The 15,072-nt window shown below is 37.2% G+C and overlaps 2 protein-coding genes and 1 non-coding gene across 3 annotated transcripts; 1 reads left to right on the plus strand and 2 right to left on the minus strand.

Annotated features, from left to right (window-relative positions):
- The first annotated feature begins 1,108 nt into the window (after positions 1–1,108).
- Positions 1,109–3,192, plus strand: LOC140770942 (uncharacterized). The gene is made up of 2 exons (XM_073112275.1): positions 1,109–1,339; positions 1,827–3,192. The coding sequence occupies exons 1-2, from the start codon at positions 1,193–1,195 to the stop codon at positions 3,066–3,068; spliced, it is 1,389 nt and encodes a 462-aa protein (XP_072968376.1). The 5' UTR covers positions 1,109–1,192; the 3' UTR covers positions 3,069–3,192.
- Positions 3,193–5,718: 2,526 nt separating this feature from the next.
- LOC140770543 (CBL-interacting serine/threonine-protein kinase 11-like) lies at positions 5,719–7,755 on the minus strand. The gene has a single exon (XM_073111774.1). It carries the CDS (start codon positions 7,349–7,351, stop codon positions 5,972–5,974), a length of 1,380 nt encoding a protein of 459 aa, XP_072967875.1. The 5' UTR covers positions 7,352–7,755; the 3' UTR covers positions 5,719–5,971.
- Positions 7,756–11,395: 3,640 nt separating this feature from the next.
- TRNAS-UGA (transfer RNA serine (anticodon UGA)) lies at positions 11,396–11,477 on the minus strand. The gene has a single exon. It is a non-coding gene; the product is annotated as a tRNA-Ser (tRNA).
- Positions 11,478–15,072: the final 3,595 nt, after the last annotated feature.

Here is a 15,072-nt window from a genome sequence, read left to right on the forward strand (position 1 = left end):
TTCGCTCGAGCTAGCCGAACCGAGAATAGGCACACCAGGTCCTCCGAGAGCTGGCCAAAGCTTCTCCTTCCAAAAATGCCCTCTTCCCTCTCTGCCACGGCTCCCAACTACGCCTCGACTACCGTCAGGTCCCGATTCAGCCGGTAAACCTCGACCCAAACCATGAGCTTCCTAGTTCACCCTTCTACCGCCGCAAACCCTCTTCCCGTTTTACCCTTCCTTTTTTAAAAAAATAAAGAATTATTAAGGGAAAGAAGATGAAACTTTGAATTTTTTATACAAAGGTTGTAGATCATGATGTCACCGATTTTATTCAAATAGTTTTTAGATGTCAGATAATTATCTTTTAAATATTTTTTTTCAAAACTATGTAGAATTAAAATTCTGGTCATAATTCATAATTTCATATTTAAACTAGGAATTATTCGATTCACCATAGATAGATTCATAATCTGAAAAAACTATGGTACGAAATTCTTACTATAATTTATAATTTCATATTTAAACTATAAATTATTTATTTTGCTATAGATAGATTTATAATATGAGAATACTTTGAATACAAAAGTTATAAATCACGATGTCATCAATTTTATTTAATTGATTTCAAAAAATTTTGACAATGAAATATTTATTTTCTAAATATTCTAAAATTTTGTTGTTTAAATACAAAAAAAAGAAGAAGAAAATAGGAAAAAGAGCGACGGCAGTAAAAGAAGAAGAAGATAAAGAAATGGATGAGTATAGAGCCATTTATCTTTCTCTTATAGTGTTCCGTTAACATTCAATGATACACTAAACGGTAGAAAAGACAAAGTTAAAAGAAAATTAAAAAAAAAACTTCAAATGGAAGGGAAACTAAAAAGTATCCTAGATGGCCAAATTGAAAACTAAGCTAATTTTTGGTGCAAATAACCCAAAATGATAGGTAGGCAATTATGTTGTTTCCACTCCTTATTTTTATTTGATTTGAAGTTCGATGTTTGGACCGCGTAGTTTTTCCTCCCATCTTCAGCTGGTTCGACGAAGCTGCCGCTAAATTCCAAACGCGAATATTGTTGACTTTGGAAATGGGTTAGTGAAATTAATCAAGCAATGAGCAGAAAACTCTGGCCTGGTTCGTCACTTTGATCGTATAATTAAGTCCGTCCAGGTTCTGAATTTCCCAACTCCTCTCGTTCTCCGGTCTCTAATGGCAGATCTCCTCCTCTCCAATCCTTCTCACCATGAGACTCTTCCAGAGAGCTACATCCCCACCGTGTTGCAGAGGCCTCGCCTTACCGAAGTGGCCACGGGTACCAGCATCGCCGGAGTCGTTGATACCAACATGGATCAAATGGTTCGTGCTTGCCCATCCTATGCTTTCTTCCATGTCGCCTTCTCTCCCCTTCTCCGAAATCTCTCCCCTTCTTCCATGTCTCTCTGTTTTACCAAAGCTCAATACCAAGCCATCAACGGTTTTGAGAGTTCTCTCTCTCTCTCTCTCTCTCTCTCTCTCTCTCTCTCTCTCTCTCTCTCTCTCTCTCTCTCTCTCTCTCTCTCTTTCTCTAATGGAAGGCCGTAGGTAGGCAGATGGTTTCATTATAGCCTAATGAATGATGCAATTTCAATACCAAGCCGCCCCACGGTTTTGAGAGATTGAATGATAAATTTTCACCGACAGATTCCAGAAATTGAAAAGATTAAATCTCAAAAAACGACAGAGATTAGCATCTAAATATACCGACGTGTTAGCTGGTTCTGAAAGTTTTAGATATACTTTTCTATGATTCAGCTAGATTTGTGGGTCAAGTGATATTAACTTTTTCTTTTTGTAACATTTCCAGTCATCTCAAAGAAGAGGAGGAGGAGGAGGAGGAGGAGGAGGAGAAAATGGCGGAAGACAAAGTGCTGTGGAGGCCAAGCTGATGCGAATCATATTCTTCTCCTATACCGTCTCTGCAATCTTCTGGGGATTACTCATGGCGGCTTTCCCAGCCTACCAAAATATAAATCAACCCTTCTCAACTCCGATCTACGTGGGGTTCATCCTCTTCGTCTCCACAGTCCTCTCTGCCTACATATTGATGAAGTATTCTTTCAATCAGTTAAAGCGCAATCCCATAGCACCAAACCGCCTCGTCTTCATAGCCCTCATCTCCATCTCTGGTGTTCTCTTGTTGGTCTCCAATGGTCTCCTCTTAGTCCTCGTAAACCAAAGAAATGCCGTGCTCGCTACCCTCCTCCTCCCAGTCATCGTCATCCTAGGAATCCTTGTCAACGGTGGTACCAGTACTAGAACTACTACTGATCATGATCATCCCAATATTGCCGATCTCGAGGCCTATGAATTAGAGATTAAGACTACCTTCGACCTCTCCCTCTTCATCAATCTCACCGCCTTCGGGCTACAAATAGGAACTATCTTTGCTTACTTGAAGAATTTTCCGAACCAAGCACATCCTCATCCGCGACTCGATCTCTCTGTCTCCTTCTTGACTTCTACCCTTGCCGTCTTCTCCATGATGGTCACTTCCATGCCCCTCGCGTTCAACCGCAGTATCATGAGAGATGGCCTCGTCGCCATTCTTAAGCCTCTCAGGTACGTCATGTTGGCCTTACTGGGCTCGTCAGCCTTCGTACTCTCTACGGCGTTCCTTGACGGAATCACGGTACTGGCCTTCTTTCCCGAGTTCATTGCATCCGTTGCGTACTTCGCCATTGAATTCCGCCGTGGATCACCGGATGCTGCTTCTCCGGCGGGTGGAGTACTATTCGGCGCCGTCAACTTCAAGAAGGAGCTAGACCAGATCTTTAGAGGCTCCACGACGGCCAATTTCGCGATGTTGTCGGTGCTCTACGCGGTCTATATGGGGGGCGAAGGACGTAGCGTGTTCTTCAAGGCCTTTGTATTCTTCGTGGTCTCCGCCATCATAGCCGGTCTTAGCCGGATAGCTCTCGCTCTTAAGTCTCCTGAGACGGAAAGCTGGGCTAAAGCAATGGAGCTGTTGACTTTCTTCTCTCCCGGATTGCTGGAATTAGGTATGATCGCCACAGTTGCCATGAATATCGTCATATATCTCTACTAGTTTGACGTTGACTTTCGATGTACTTAGTGTCCAAGAAGTGTTCTATATTAAAAAAAAATACTTAAATTATACGTTAAATTGTGTTATACAGCATTTTAATTTTATTAAAAGATAAAAATTATTTTTAATAACTAATTGGTTTGTCTGGAATCATTGCTGTCGTTTCGCATCGTACAAAGTCTGCACAGACTCTGGATCGCAGTCAGACCTGCCAACCACGTCTAGAAGATACATGCAAATTACCCAAATTATCATCCTTATGCCTAAATGTAGAGGTTATCTTCTTCTTCTTCTTTTCCAATTATTTAATGATATAATATTTATATACTATGATTAATAAACATTGGTAACATTAATTTATTTTTAATAACATATGGTTGGATAGCTCATTTTAGATCTAAAAAAATATATATTTATTATTTAACTTAACAATTAAATTTTAGTTTAAATAATTAGTGTATATAAAAAAAAAATATAAACAGAATTTTAAAACAGATTGTCTATCAAAAAGTGGGTCAATATTTTAGTGTTATGCTCTAAAATCTCAGTTCGGTCTGCTCTAATTGTACTCCAAATCAATAAATTTAAAGCTTGAGTCTTAAAGAGGGTTTTTAGAGCCTTGCCCTAAATAATAATAATAATAATAATTATTATTATTATTATATTACTTTAAATCTATATAATTGAATGCATTGGGCTCTAAAATGTGATTTTCTCTGAGCTTCAAATTTGGTCTCTAAGTATAAAGCTATCCATTAGAGACATTGGAGCAAATTGGCTATCCATAAGATTTATTTCGTGTGCCTAATTCTTTTCAATAATGTATGTATATTTATATTCAATGAAGATAATTATGATGTCTGTGTAATCGAATATATGAATCAAGTCAAATGATCCTCTTTCCATCACTTAAAAGCGATTAATAGAGGAGGGAGAGCTGATTCGGCATGGATTAATCCATCCTAGTTGATTCAAGCGTGATATTGACCGCAAATCAGCATATCAATCTTGCATTTCAAATGACATCCCAAAATTGAAATTTAGAGTTTATTGTGTTTGATCGATAAATGCAAAAGGAAAGGAGGAGATATGGAACCCAAAAGCAACACCAATATCATTTCTCCTAAAATACAATATGGCATGGTTTACTAATAGCCTTGGACTTAGTGGTGCTCATAGACTAGGTCGGGCTTGGTCAGACCAATAATATCGGGCTCGGGCTTGGACAACACTTGGTCTAGTCTATTACTGACTAATATTTGATCGTGTTCGGGCTCAGGCATAGTTCTAATATTTAATTATTGCAAAGGAAAAATATGGGCGGACAAATGGATTGGGTCCAATAGACAATCTAAGTATGAAATCTCAATTAATTCATTGTATCTAATTCTAAAAAAAGAAAATAAAAAAAATATTTAGAGTTTGGAATCTAATTTTTTGGTAAGAATCTTAACTGTTGGTTTTTTTTATTAATTTAAATCCTTCTCTTAATTTATTTTTATTATTTTTTTTATCAATTATGCAATAAAGAAAAGGTTGTCAAAGATATTTATATTGTAAATTACGGCAAAATTGTGAAAAAATTTTAAATTTTGTTAGAGGTAAAATAATAAAAATATGAGGTTGTACAAAAAAACTCGGGCTAGTACAAAAAACTTTTAGGCGGGGTCAAGACAAGTTCAAAGTGGACTCGGGTTGGACTTTGGTCTAATTCTATTAAGTAAAGGCTTCAAGTCAACGGGCTTTTGGAGCACTCTTATTTGGACTCAAAACCAATCACTTTTATTTGGACTTATGCTTATTTGTCCAAGTTTAAAGGATAAGGGTTAGGTACTATTCTATGAGCTCTATAAAAAACTAGAAACAGCACGGTGTTCAGGAAGTGTGAAACCTCTCCAAGTTCGATTATCTTGGAGGCAAAAAGGCTGTTGACCACCCCCAGAAAGAGATGTGCCCAATGCTCATGATGAGTTTGAAACTGCATGCATGGACTCGTCGAAGAAGAAGAAGAAGAAGAAGAAGGAGATCTAGTGTGATGGACGGACACGGCTTGGAGGAAAGTGATCAGAGGGGGCATAGAAATAGTAATTTACAAGTCTCCTGACCATTTTTGCTGTGCCAAATCCTCCCTCCAACTTGATTGCACAAGTGCTCTCCGAGGGAAAAACCTAGCTTTTCTGATAAGTTGCAACTACGGGGAGAGGGAAGTATGGATCTACTCGTTGAGGAGGAAGTTGATCACCTATGGCAAGTCTCAAACTTATAAAGGATTGTAAAAGGCTCCTAACCACTTTAGCTAAAATGAACCTAAGATATACTAGCACTGAAAACAACCTCCAGGCATGCTCATTACCTAGCTAAGTTAGTTTTTCACCACTATGCAAAGTTTGGTCTAATGTTCCCGGGAGTGGGGTGCAATGAACTTTGATTAAATGAAGTCCTGTCTAACAGACCCTCAGTCAAAATAATAATAATATATTTGAGAAATCTCAAACTCAAATTAAGAAGAATAAGATACCTCTTGTATATATCTTCTAATATTTAGACATCGGCTGGCTAGCATAACTAAGCTAAGTTCCATTAGCATCATTAAGAGTAAATCAAGCAATAAATAGTCATATAAGTTCGTAATATCAACCACAAGGCAAAAGATTCTTATACAAATGTTCAACAAGCCCATTACTACAACAACAAAAAAAAAGGAATTCCTCCAAACTGAAAAATACATCTTGGGTTAAAAAAAGAAGAAGAAGAAGTATAGAATTTAATTACTCGACAAAACTTTAGCAGCCCATTCCATCGTTCCATGCCAACCAAAAACAAAAGGAAAAAGAAAAAGCTATGCAAATAATGCATTTTTATATTGTTATATTACATAAATTTATATACATTGGCATTTTAATTTACGTACTTACATGGAGCGAATTGGAATCGGCTTCGCTCGAGCTAGCCGAATAGGGAAGCTGCGGCGCGCCAGGTCCTCTGAGAGCCGGCCAAAGCTTCTCCTTCCAAAAATGCCCTCCTCCCTCTTCCCCCTCGGCGGCTGCTCCCAACTGCGCCTCGACCACCGTCAGGTCCCGGTTCAGCCGGTAAACCTCGACCCAGACCGTGAGCTTCCCGGTTCGCCCTTCTACCGCCGCGAACCCTCTTCCCGTTTTACCCTTCCTTTTAACAATTAATCCCTCCTTATCCGCCACCTTCCCAACCTTCTCCAGTATCGCCTCCACCGTATCGGGCGATACGAACCGCTCCTTCACCGCTATGTTCTCCACGAACATTCCAGAGAGATCGAATCCCGAGGAGAAGGAGATGATGTCGAAGGCGGTGAGATCCCGTTCTCCGTCGTCGCCGTCGAGGTCGAGCTTATTGTCGTCGGTCTCGGGGCGGAACCGGACGATGCCCTCGATCTGGTCCCGGTCGAGCCCGCCGCGGAACCACGGGTCGTCGATGACCCCGTCGACGGTGATCCGCGTCTCGGGATCCGTGTCGAGGAGGCGGGAGATGAGGTGCCGAAGCGGCGGCGAGGTCCACTTGGGGAACCTGAGCTCGCCGCGGCAGATCTTGCGGTAGAGGGCGATGAGGTTGGGGTCGTTGAAGGGGAGGTAGCCAGCGGCGAGCACGAAGAGGATGACACCGCACGACCAGAGGTCGACCTTGGCGGCGTCGTAGGGTTTCTTGGCGAGGACCTCGGGGGCGACGTAGGCGGGGGTCCCGCATACGGTTTTGGAGAGGTTGATGTTATTAGAGTTGGCGTTTGGGGAGACGGCGGAGAGGCCGAAGTCGGAGACCTTGAGGTTTCCGGAGTCGTCGAGGAGGAGGTTCTCGGGCTTGAGGTCGCGGTGGAAGACGCCGCGGGAGTGGGCGAAGGAGACGGCGGAGAGGAGCTGGCGGAAGACGGGGAGGGTCTGAGCCTCGGAGAGGCGGCCGTGGCGGTGGAGGAGAGAGAAGAGCTCGCCGCCGCGGGCGAACTCGAGGACAAGGACGATGCGGGAGCGGGAGGCGAGGACGTCGAGTAGGCGGAGGACGTGGGGGTGGCGGAGGCGGAGGCGGCGGAGGGCGGAGATCTCGCGGAGGACGTTGGAGGAGAGTCCGGAGGAGAGGACGGAAGGGGTATGGAGGATCTTCAGGGCCACGGATTGTCCAGAGGAGAGGTGGCGGGCATGGTAGACCTTCGCAGTGGCGCCGCGGCCCAGGAGGCGACCGAGCTCGTACTTGCCGAAGAGGATCTTCTTTCCGTTGGTGGGGGCGGCGGAGGCGGTAGCTCCGCCGCCGGGTTCCGGCATGGGCGGCGGCGATGGCTTCGTTTTCTTCTTGTTCTTCGATTCCGATTGGGGTTGACAGAGAGAGGTACGTATACCGTTTAAGGCGCTGATGTCTTCATCTTTTTGCTATTTTTGATGGGATTTTGTTGAGATCGGGCGTTGGGATTTTAGTTAAAAATGTGGCGCAAGGAGGAGGAGGAGGAGGAAGCGGGATGAATAAGCCTGAGCTCCTCCTTCTCCCACCTCGCTCCCACCTCGCAGCTCCGCGGTTTGCTTTCTGGTTTCAAATTTAAAGGGTGTTTTGACAAGGAATAATGCCCCTCTTACCTCATATTTATCCCCAGAATATACTTCTTTAAAAAAACTTCCAAGAACTGCTAATATATATACATATTTTCCTTTGCCCAACAAATGTTTCTTTTTAACTATTGCATGGAATTGTATATCCTCTAATCAATGCTGATTTATTATCATTTGGGTTGATAAAGATTAATATGTCAAACGCATTAGCAGGGTTTTAGATTGATTTTTAGAGGATGGGAAGCATTTGGTGGCAAATAAAGGCTACTGTATATATAAGATAACTACCCTACAACTTCCATTTCATTTTCTTCTTATGATGATTAGGAGAAGGCAATCAACTTGACCCTTGATGTATATAGAACTCAAATAGGATAGGGGGGCAAAGCTAATACATTGAACTTATGTCATTATTTGAGCTTTTACCTTTTATATTTTTGCCAACTTTCCAACACACTACTCAACTCAGGGTGATGAGTGAATCTTACTATTGGGAGTAGGTCAGTTGTCAGGTTCATCTAGCATCCCTAGCAATATTCCTTAATTGATCTCATCTTAGCCGGATGATTTTGGTATGAACCTATTATTTTCTTTCAACAGTCTTCAAGCATTCATGGCATCAATAAATCAAACTATGTTAAGAGTGTATATTACTGTAGATGTATTAGTTAGTTTTTTTTGTTTGTACTTCATTGATAAAACCATACTAGCAGAATAACAATTATATTACTCGTTTTGTAGTTATGTCAGATGTATCAGTTTGACATACTTCATGGTTGTCTTGTAATGCATAATATATTAGAATTCTGGTCAGAAACAATTTTGACATGTCTCCATATATACCTTGTGTGCTTAATATGGTTTACACTCGGTCTTTTAAATACTTTAATTTGAAATTTCCATTTTTTTTCCTTTTAATTAAATCATCATAAATGCCCCACTCAAGGTGTATATTACAACAAACACATAAAACAGTGTGCCTAATTAGATAAAAGTCCTCAAACTATACTAATTTTCCTTGGAGAACTTTTTGTGGTATGAATAGTACCTTGTTTTGGATAGGAAACTAACAAATAGAAGCAAGATACTATGTACTTAAGGTCACTTCGACAAAAATGTCCTTAAAATAATATGAAACAATTAAAATCTTAACAACCTTTGACTTGCATTTATCAAGTTTCAAAATGATATAGGATTAATAAAATGAAAATTACCTATTCGTCAATTAGAATAACAATAAAAATTTCAATGGCCTTTTAGTTAAAAATTAGATAGGGCTAGTTGTTTGCTGATCCAAGCATTTCCTTTTTTCAAGCATCAAGTGGGTTATGGACCTCTTCTCATGAAAGGGACTCCAAAGTTACGTATTTGCTTACTTCCAAGACCTCTTCCTTTACACCTTCTTAACCTACCCGAGATCAAGTGGGTTATGGCTGAAGGGCTTTGATCTGGAACTTGGCTGAGAGTGGAAGAAGGTGAAGAAATAAGTTCTAACCGAGTTAGATAGAATACATCTACTTGTTTCATGGATAGCATGTGAGTTCTTTCATGCATTGCTAACCAGATGTTTATATTCATACGAAAGTGCCAATAATATTAAGATTGGTTTTGTTGGTGATACTTCTATTTACCCAGTATTGAAGGGAATTATAGATTTAGGGATGAACAAATCAAATAAGAATATATCCAGGGAGGAACAGTAGATGCTGATATGAATCTGTTACAATAGATGGCAAGAATCTCCACCAATTAGAAATTCATTTCTCATGCATGATATCGTCATGCAGATATATAAAGACTGGCACGTTGCATGAGGACCTTTTATCTGATACACCTTATATGGTTCTTCTTCTCCACTCCAATCTCCATTGGTTGTAAAGAGGCATCATATCCACAGGTAAGCCCATAGGAATCAGTAAGTTGTTTTTATTATTTATTAGAATGATATCTCTCATCAATTCTAGATTCAAACTATCTAGATGGTTTATTCTCAATGCTGAAATTATTTCAGGCTGCGATAAGTTATCTGATACTCTCTTCTCTTCTTTTCCTTTTGTTTCTCTTCTGGAAGGGAATATTAATAAAGCTGACACAAAAATAGCACAGAAATATGTGAGCATGCTTATGCTTTTTAAGTATACTTTTGTCATAATATCATCCGTATACTTTCCTTATTATATTGCCTCTATTTTTTGAAATCAACTACTGTAGGAGAAATTCCATTTTAACTAATTCCAAATTAAACGTGATCGTTCCTATCTGATCACTATTCCAATGTGGCCCATGACCTGTTCCTCACTATATAATGTCTGAAAAGGAAAAGAGGCTAATAATATATAAGTTCTTATCCTTGTCCTCTTTCTATGTCCAACTCTAAGGTATATTTATTTGCCAAATAATGGATAGTTTTATAATCTGTGTCGCATGTCCTATAACCTTATTGTATAGTGATTAAACCCGAATAAAAAAGTAAACAGAGAGCATCTTTTCCTAATCACCTCAAACTATCTGTAAATTAAAATGAGATTCACACACTAATTATTCTTAGTCATTCATGACTCCCCCCTTGTCTTAATGTGGGCCTTAGTTTTGTGATGTTTCTGGAATCTCTAATCATGACGTGATATCAAACATATGAGGTCGAATCCTTAGCTCATTCTTAATCTTTTCCCAACGACTAACGCATACTTTTGTATAAGATGATTACCTTATAAGTTACAGGACGATCAGAAACTTCCAATGTGAGCATCCTCTTGGTTTCACACTCTTTCAAATCATTGGATTGAACAATCAATACTTATTTGCAGAAGAACATAAAGCTAAATGTAGATCAAATTTGTGTATGATATGCCAAATTAAATGCTTCTTGTTCTTATCACTATTCTGTATCATTGGAGAAAGAGCAGTCAATTGGTCTTCCAAGATGGAACAAATTATCAAATAGATCACAATCTAACCGTACAGATCGATATCACTCACTACTTGTTCCTCACTTCTGTTTGGCAAAGAAAAGAGATTAAGACTACTAAGAACATTTGTTTGCCAATAATATAGTCTGCTGACGTTTGCAATTGTTAATTAGTACTCTTTTAATCAGATTATGTAGGATTCTAACTATAATTGAGGAGAGTTTCTGAGTTCTTATCTCATCAGAACAATCTGCCAATATTTAAGGTACCCCAGAAGCCAGAATGTCAATTAATATCTAAAACTCCATGAGCTTAGTTTGAATATATGTCCAGCATCTTTTAAAATATTTCAAGCCCAGAATAATGATAATGATAAGGATAACGACAACGACGACGAAAACAACAACAACAACACTAGACACTCCTATTACTAACACCCACTCATATAATTATCTAAATAAATACCTAAACTACTTTCTTACTCCAATTGGCACAAGGAAAAGTTAATGGTGGTGGTATTTGGTGCTTTCTGACAAATAGAAGTTTGCCCACTTGTGGCGTAGTGCGCATCAGTAGATTTTGTCTCGACCCTCAATCTTTAATCTTTTGGGTGATAGGGATTTGGAGAGGCTTTTCCTCCGCAAGCTCTATACCTTGGACTTTGACAATATATACCAGTAGGCCAACGTGACAGATATATATATATATATATATATATATATATATATATATATATACGTATGCATACATAATCTCCAAATCGAACCTAGAGGAAAAGAAATGTCAACAAGCAAATATATTATATTTAAAAATAATATTTTAGAAACAACGGGTGATTCATTTCTGAAAAAATAAACGTCGACAGCAGGGTTCGAACCTGCGCGGGCGAAGCCCAACAGATTTCAAGTCTGTCTCCTTAACCACTCGGACATATCGACCTGTTGGTATACTGGGAAGAATAAATAAAAATTATTGCACATAAGACTATTTTGTTATCTTAGAAATTAAAGAATTCCATTATGCAAATGGCTCCGTTTATATATATCAGGCTTTTTTTAAAATATATATATATATATATATAATACATAAAGATCAAGTGCAAATTAGAAAGGAAGAAACTACAATTAATGTATGCTTTTAGCTGAAAACCAACTTGCTTTATCAATTAATTTAAATGTGAGTCTTAATAAATTCAGAATTAGTTACACTTGAACCCTTTAAATTATGGTCTGTGTTCATACTGACCTTAATTATTTTTTCATGGCATTTAAATCCCCTCAATTAACGAATATCTCTAACCCAGTGTTACCAACTAGATCTGGACTTATTCGGACGAAATAAAATTATAAAAATTTAGGTAGAGATAGTCTCATGAGTTAAGGTTCTAATGTCTCTAGTTTGACCTAAATCAGAGATTGAGATGAAAACTTAAAAATAAAATAATAGAGATAGGTCAGAGAGGGCAAAAAAGTAAATATTCGACGTTATGGCAGTCGTCGGAGGGTGGCGGACAGCTAAGGGTGGTGGTGGATGACAGTATTGTAGGGTGGCTGCCAAAGGTAGGAGATGGCTAGGGTTTGGAACGTTGGAATATTTCTACAGCTATGATCAACTCTTAGAAAGATAAAGCGATTTAATGGCTAGATAAAAGATAAGGACGAAAATAATAATTGGCTAAATTCATATTTCTCCGGATGATAATAATTAACACATGTCTACCCCTATTTACAAGAGTAAATTTCTTAACGAATCGGATTCTCATATGAATTATTCAATTTATTTAAAATTTAAAATAATAAGATAAATCTCCACTAGATTATACTAGAAGCAAACACACACACTTCTTATTAGACAAACATATTTTTAGCTACGAGATCTCACTATTTGGTGGAACACCAAAAGAAAAGGATGAGCGAAAAATCTCTCCAAACCAGTAGTGAAGAGCAAGAAGTTTAGAAATCTTTGGAGAGAGAGCAAAAGATAACTCAAAGAAATGCATGAACACCGACGTCGAAATCTCCATACAAGTACACCTTCTTCTACTCACTTAAACAAAACTTTTCTTTTCTACTTCCATTTTAACACGTATGCTCCCCTAAACCCCTCTCATATCTAATCCCATTAAGCTCAAGCCTAACTCGTTATAAGTATCGAACATAACAAGACATAAATTGATCGTGTGAACTTTCCCAACCGAAAAAAAGAAAAAGAAAAGAAAATCTAACAGAATGAGCATTTTGGAGGTTTTACATAGTCAAGACTTTTGGTGAAAAATAAATTAGTGTGTTTTATAAAAAATTAGCGATAGTTAGTCTAGATGTAATTATCCCAAAAATTAATCACATTCATTCAAGAGGCCCAATTAATGGACCAACAATTCATTCAAGAGATAGGCCCAAAGGTTTGAGGCTCCCAAATGGATAATCCGAACCCGTTTACAAAACTCTAGCTCAAGCTTTTGGGGCCCATGGAAATTAAGGTGGGGCCCAACTGCAGCCTCAAATCCAATTATTGTTTAAAACAAAAAAAAAACAATTAATCTACTCCATTAATTTGATACTAATTTATTGTTAGCAACAATCGTATCAGTATATTGTTATTTTTATCCACTAAGATTTTACTAATTATGGTTGTGGTTCGTCATTAACTTCAAATAAACTCAGAGTAATATAGTAAAATAATATCAGAACTTTGCTTCTTCTCTTTTAATAAATGTTGATTTTATTTTTTAATTTTTTTTCATAGAGTGTTATCTTTCCACTTAGCTTCCTATTGGATTATTACACTTATAGTTTGATACGTCAATACGTTTTTATACAAATACTGTTGATTTTATATTAATTGGATTACCAATACTTTCTATCCCAAATGATAGATTAGCAAAATTTGAATACAAAAATTTGATTAATAGTTGTACATCTAGAAAGAACAAGATAAATATTTAAAGAGATCTTTTAAAAAAAGAAAGGAAATTAAAGAAAGCACTATATTTTCTTTTTAAAAAAAAACATGATTTATAATACTTATTTTAATTTTAATATTTGAGGATTTCTTCCGTGCAATAGAGTTAATTCTTTATCAATCAATTTGATAAAGATCTAACGGTTAAGATCTTTAAGGGTATAATATGAATGAAAGATATTACCGATTCAGTAGGTAATTTTTTTTAGATATATAATCTTACACATTATTTTTTAATAATTATGTTATCTTAATATTTTATTAAGTAAAAGACATATATATCATTAACTGAGAGTAATGTAGATATATCAAAATAAGGGTATTGATGTCTTTTATAATTAACTTGATAAAAATTTAATTATATTTTATCTTTTTGATTATTTTTTATTATTTACATATATCTCCCATTAGTTTAATATTGATTTAAATTAAATTTTAATAGATAGAGATAGAGAATTATATTTAAATTAAATTTTATCTCCAAATAATCAAATTTAAATTATTTAACATTAAATGATATCTCCTATAATTAAGGCATAATTATATTTAATAGAGAAATCTTAACGGAAGAAAAAAAAAACGTGTAGAGCGTTTCTTTCGTATCATACCGTAAAGTTAATTGTTTATCAATAAGTTTGATAAGATCTAATGGTTAAGATCTTCAAGGGTATAATAAGAAAATCAGGAAGTTAGACACATGTAATTAAATCTTCTTAACTACTATACTCTTTTTCTTACGTAATGTGGTTTTGGAACAGGTACTGGATATAAAAACTGGCTATTATAGCGGTTGGATTAAGATTATAACTTTTAAAGATATATTGAAGTATTTGCCTTAATATTTATACAGCCTTATTTGGCATGTGAACTTAGAAAGATAGGGATATACATTGTACTTCTATTTTATAATTGACTATGTATATTATGAGGCAAATCGGGCAACCGACGGACTGATCAATCATAGTAGAAACATAAGTTTTAGATGTACTTAGTAGGAACCTACGGAATTTTGCTCGCCGACACACAAGTGACGCCTACTGTACTGTAACGATATCGAGAAAGAGAGAAAAAGAAAAGAGAAGAGAAGGTATTTTTAGCTAAGCTCAGCATACAGCCTTCTTTTTCTCTTGTCAATATCTCTTCAAGAAGAAGCAAGAAGAAAGAACGGTAAGAGGTATTAAATTTATATCACAAAGTTATCTTGGATGATGAAACTTTAAAGGACAGTTATAATCAATAAGATCTTGGTAGGTTGGATGCATTAATTAGAGTCGCAACTATAGATTGTGTTGATTAATATTTGTCAACTAACCTCTTCATCCATTCTAAGTCTTTTCCACGTCTCTTAACAGTGGTTAATTAAGCTATACTACAAACTCGTCTATGGTTATGCAACACACCTGCATGTTGATTGCTCCATCTTGCATGTCCTTCTGACACGTCATCTCCAGACATCTAGAATCTTTATTATTATTATTATTGTTAGTTATTTTTTTGTTTAGTTTAAGACGTCTACTATTTCACTGGAGTAACGCATGCAATTAATGGACCCACGTCAAATTATAATGTCTA

The sequence above is a fragment of the Typha angustifolia genome, chromosome 11 (assembly GCF_048772165.1).
Source record: "Typha angustifolia cultivar Huaian chromosome 11, ASM4877216v1, whole genome shotgun sequence".
In the NCBI taxonomy this organism is placed as follows: domain Eukaryota; kingdom Viridiplantae; phylum Streptophyta; class Magnoliopsida; order Poales; family Typhaceae; genus Typha; species Typha angustifolia.

Bases quoted from the DNA above. Each gene is read 5' to 3' on its own strand.
- LOC140770942 (XM_073112275.1), top strand. From the start codon at position 1,193: ATGGCAGATCTCCTCCTCTCCAATCCTTCTCACCATGAGACTCTTCCA. The intron at 1,340-1,826 runs GTTCGTGCTTGC...TAACATTTCCAG, and splicing joins ATACCAACATGGATCAAATG to TCATCTCAAAGAAGAGGAGG.
- LOC140770543 (XM_073111774.1), bottom strand. From the start codon at position 7,351: ATGCCGGAACCCGGCGGCGGAGCTACCGCCTCCGCCGCCCCCACCAAC.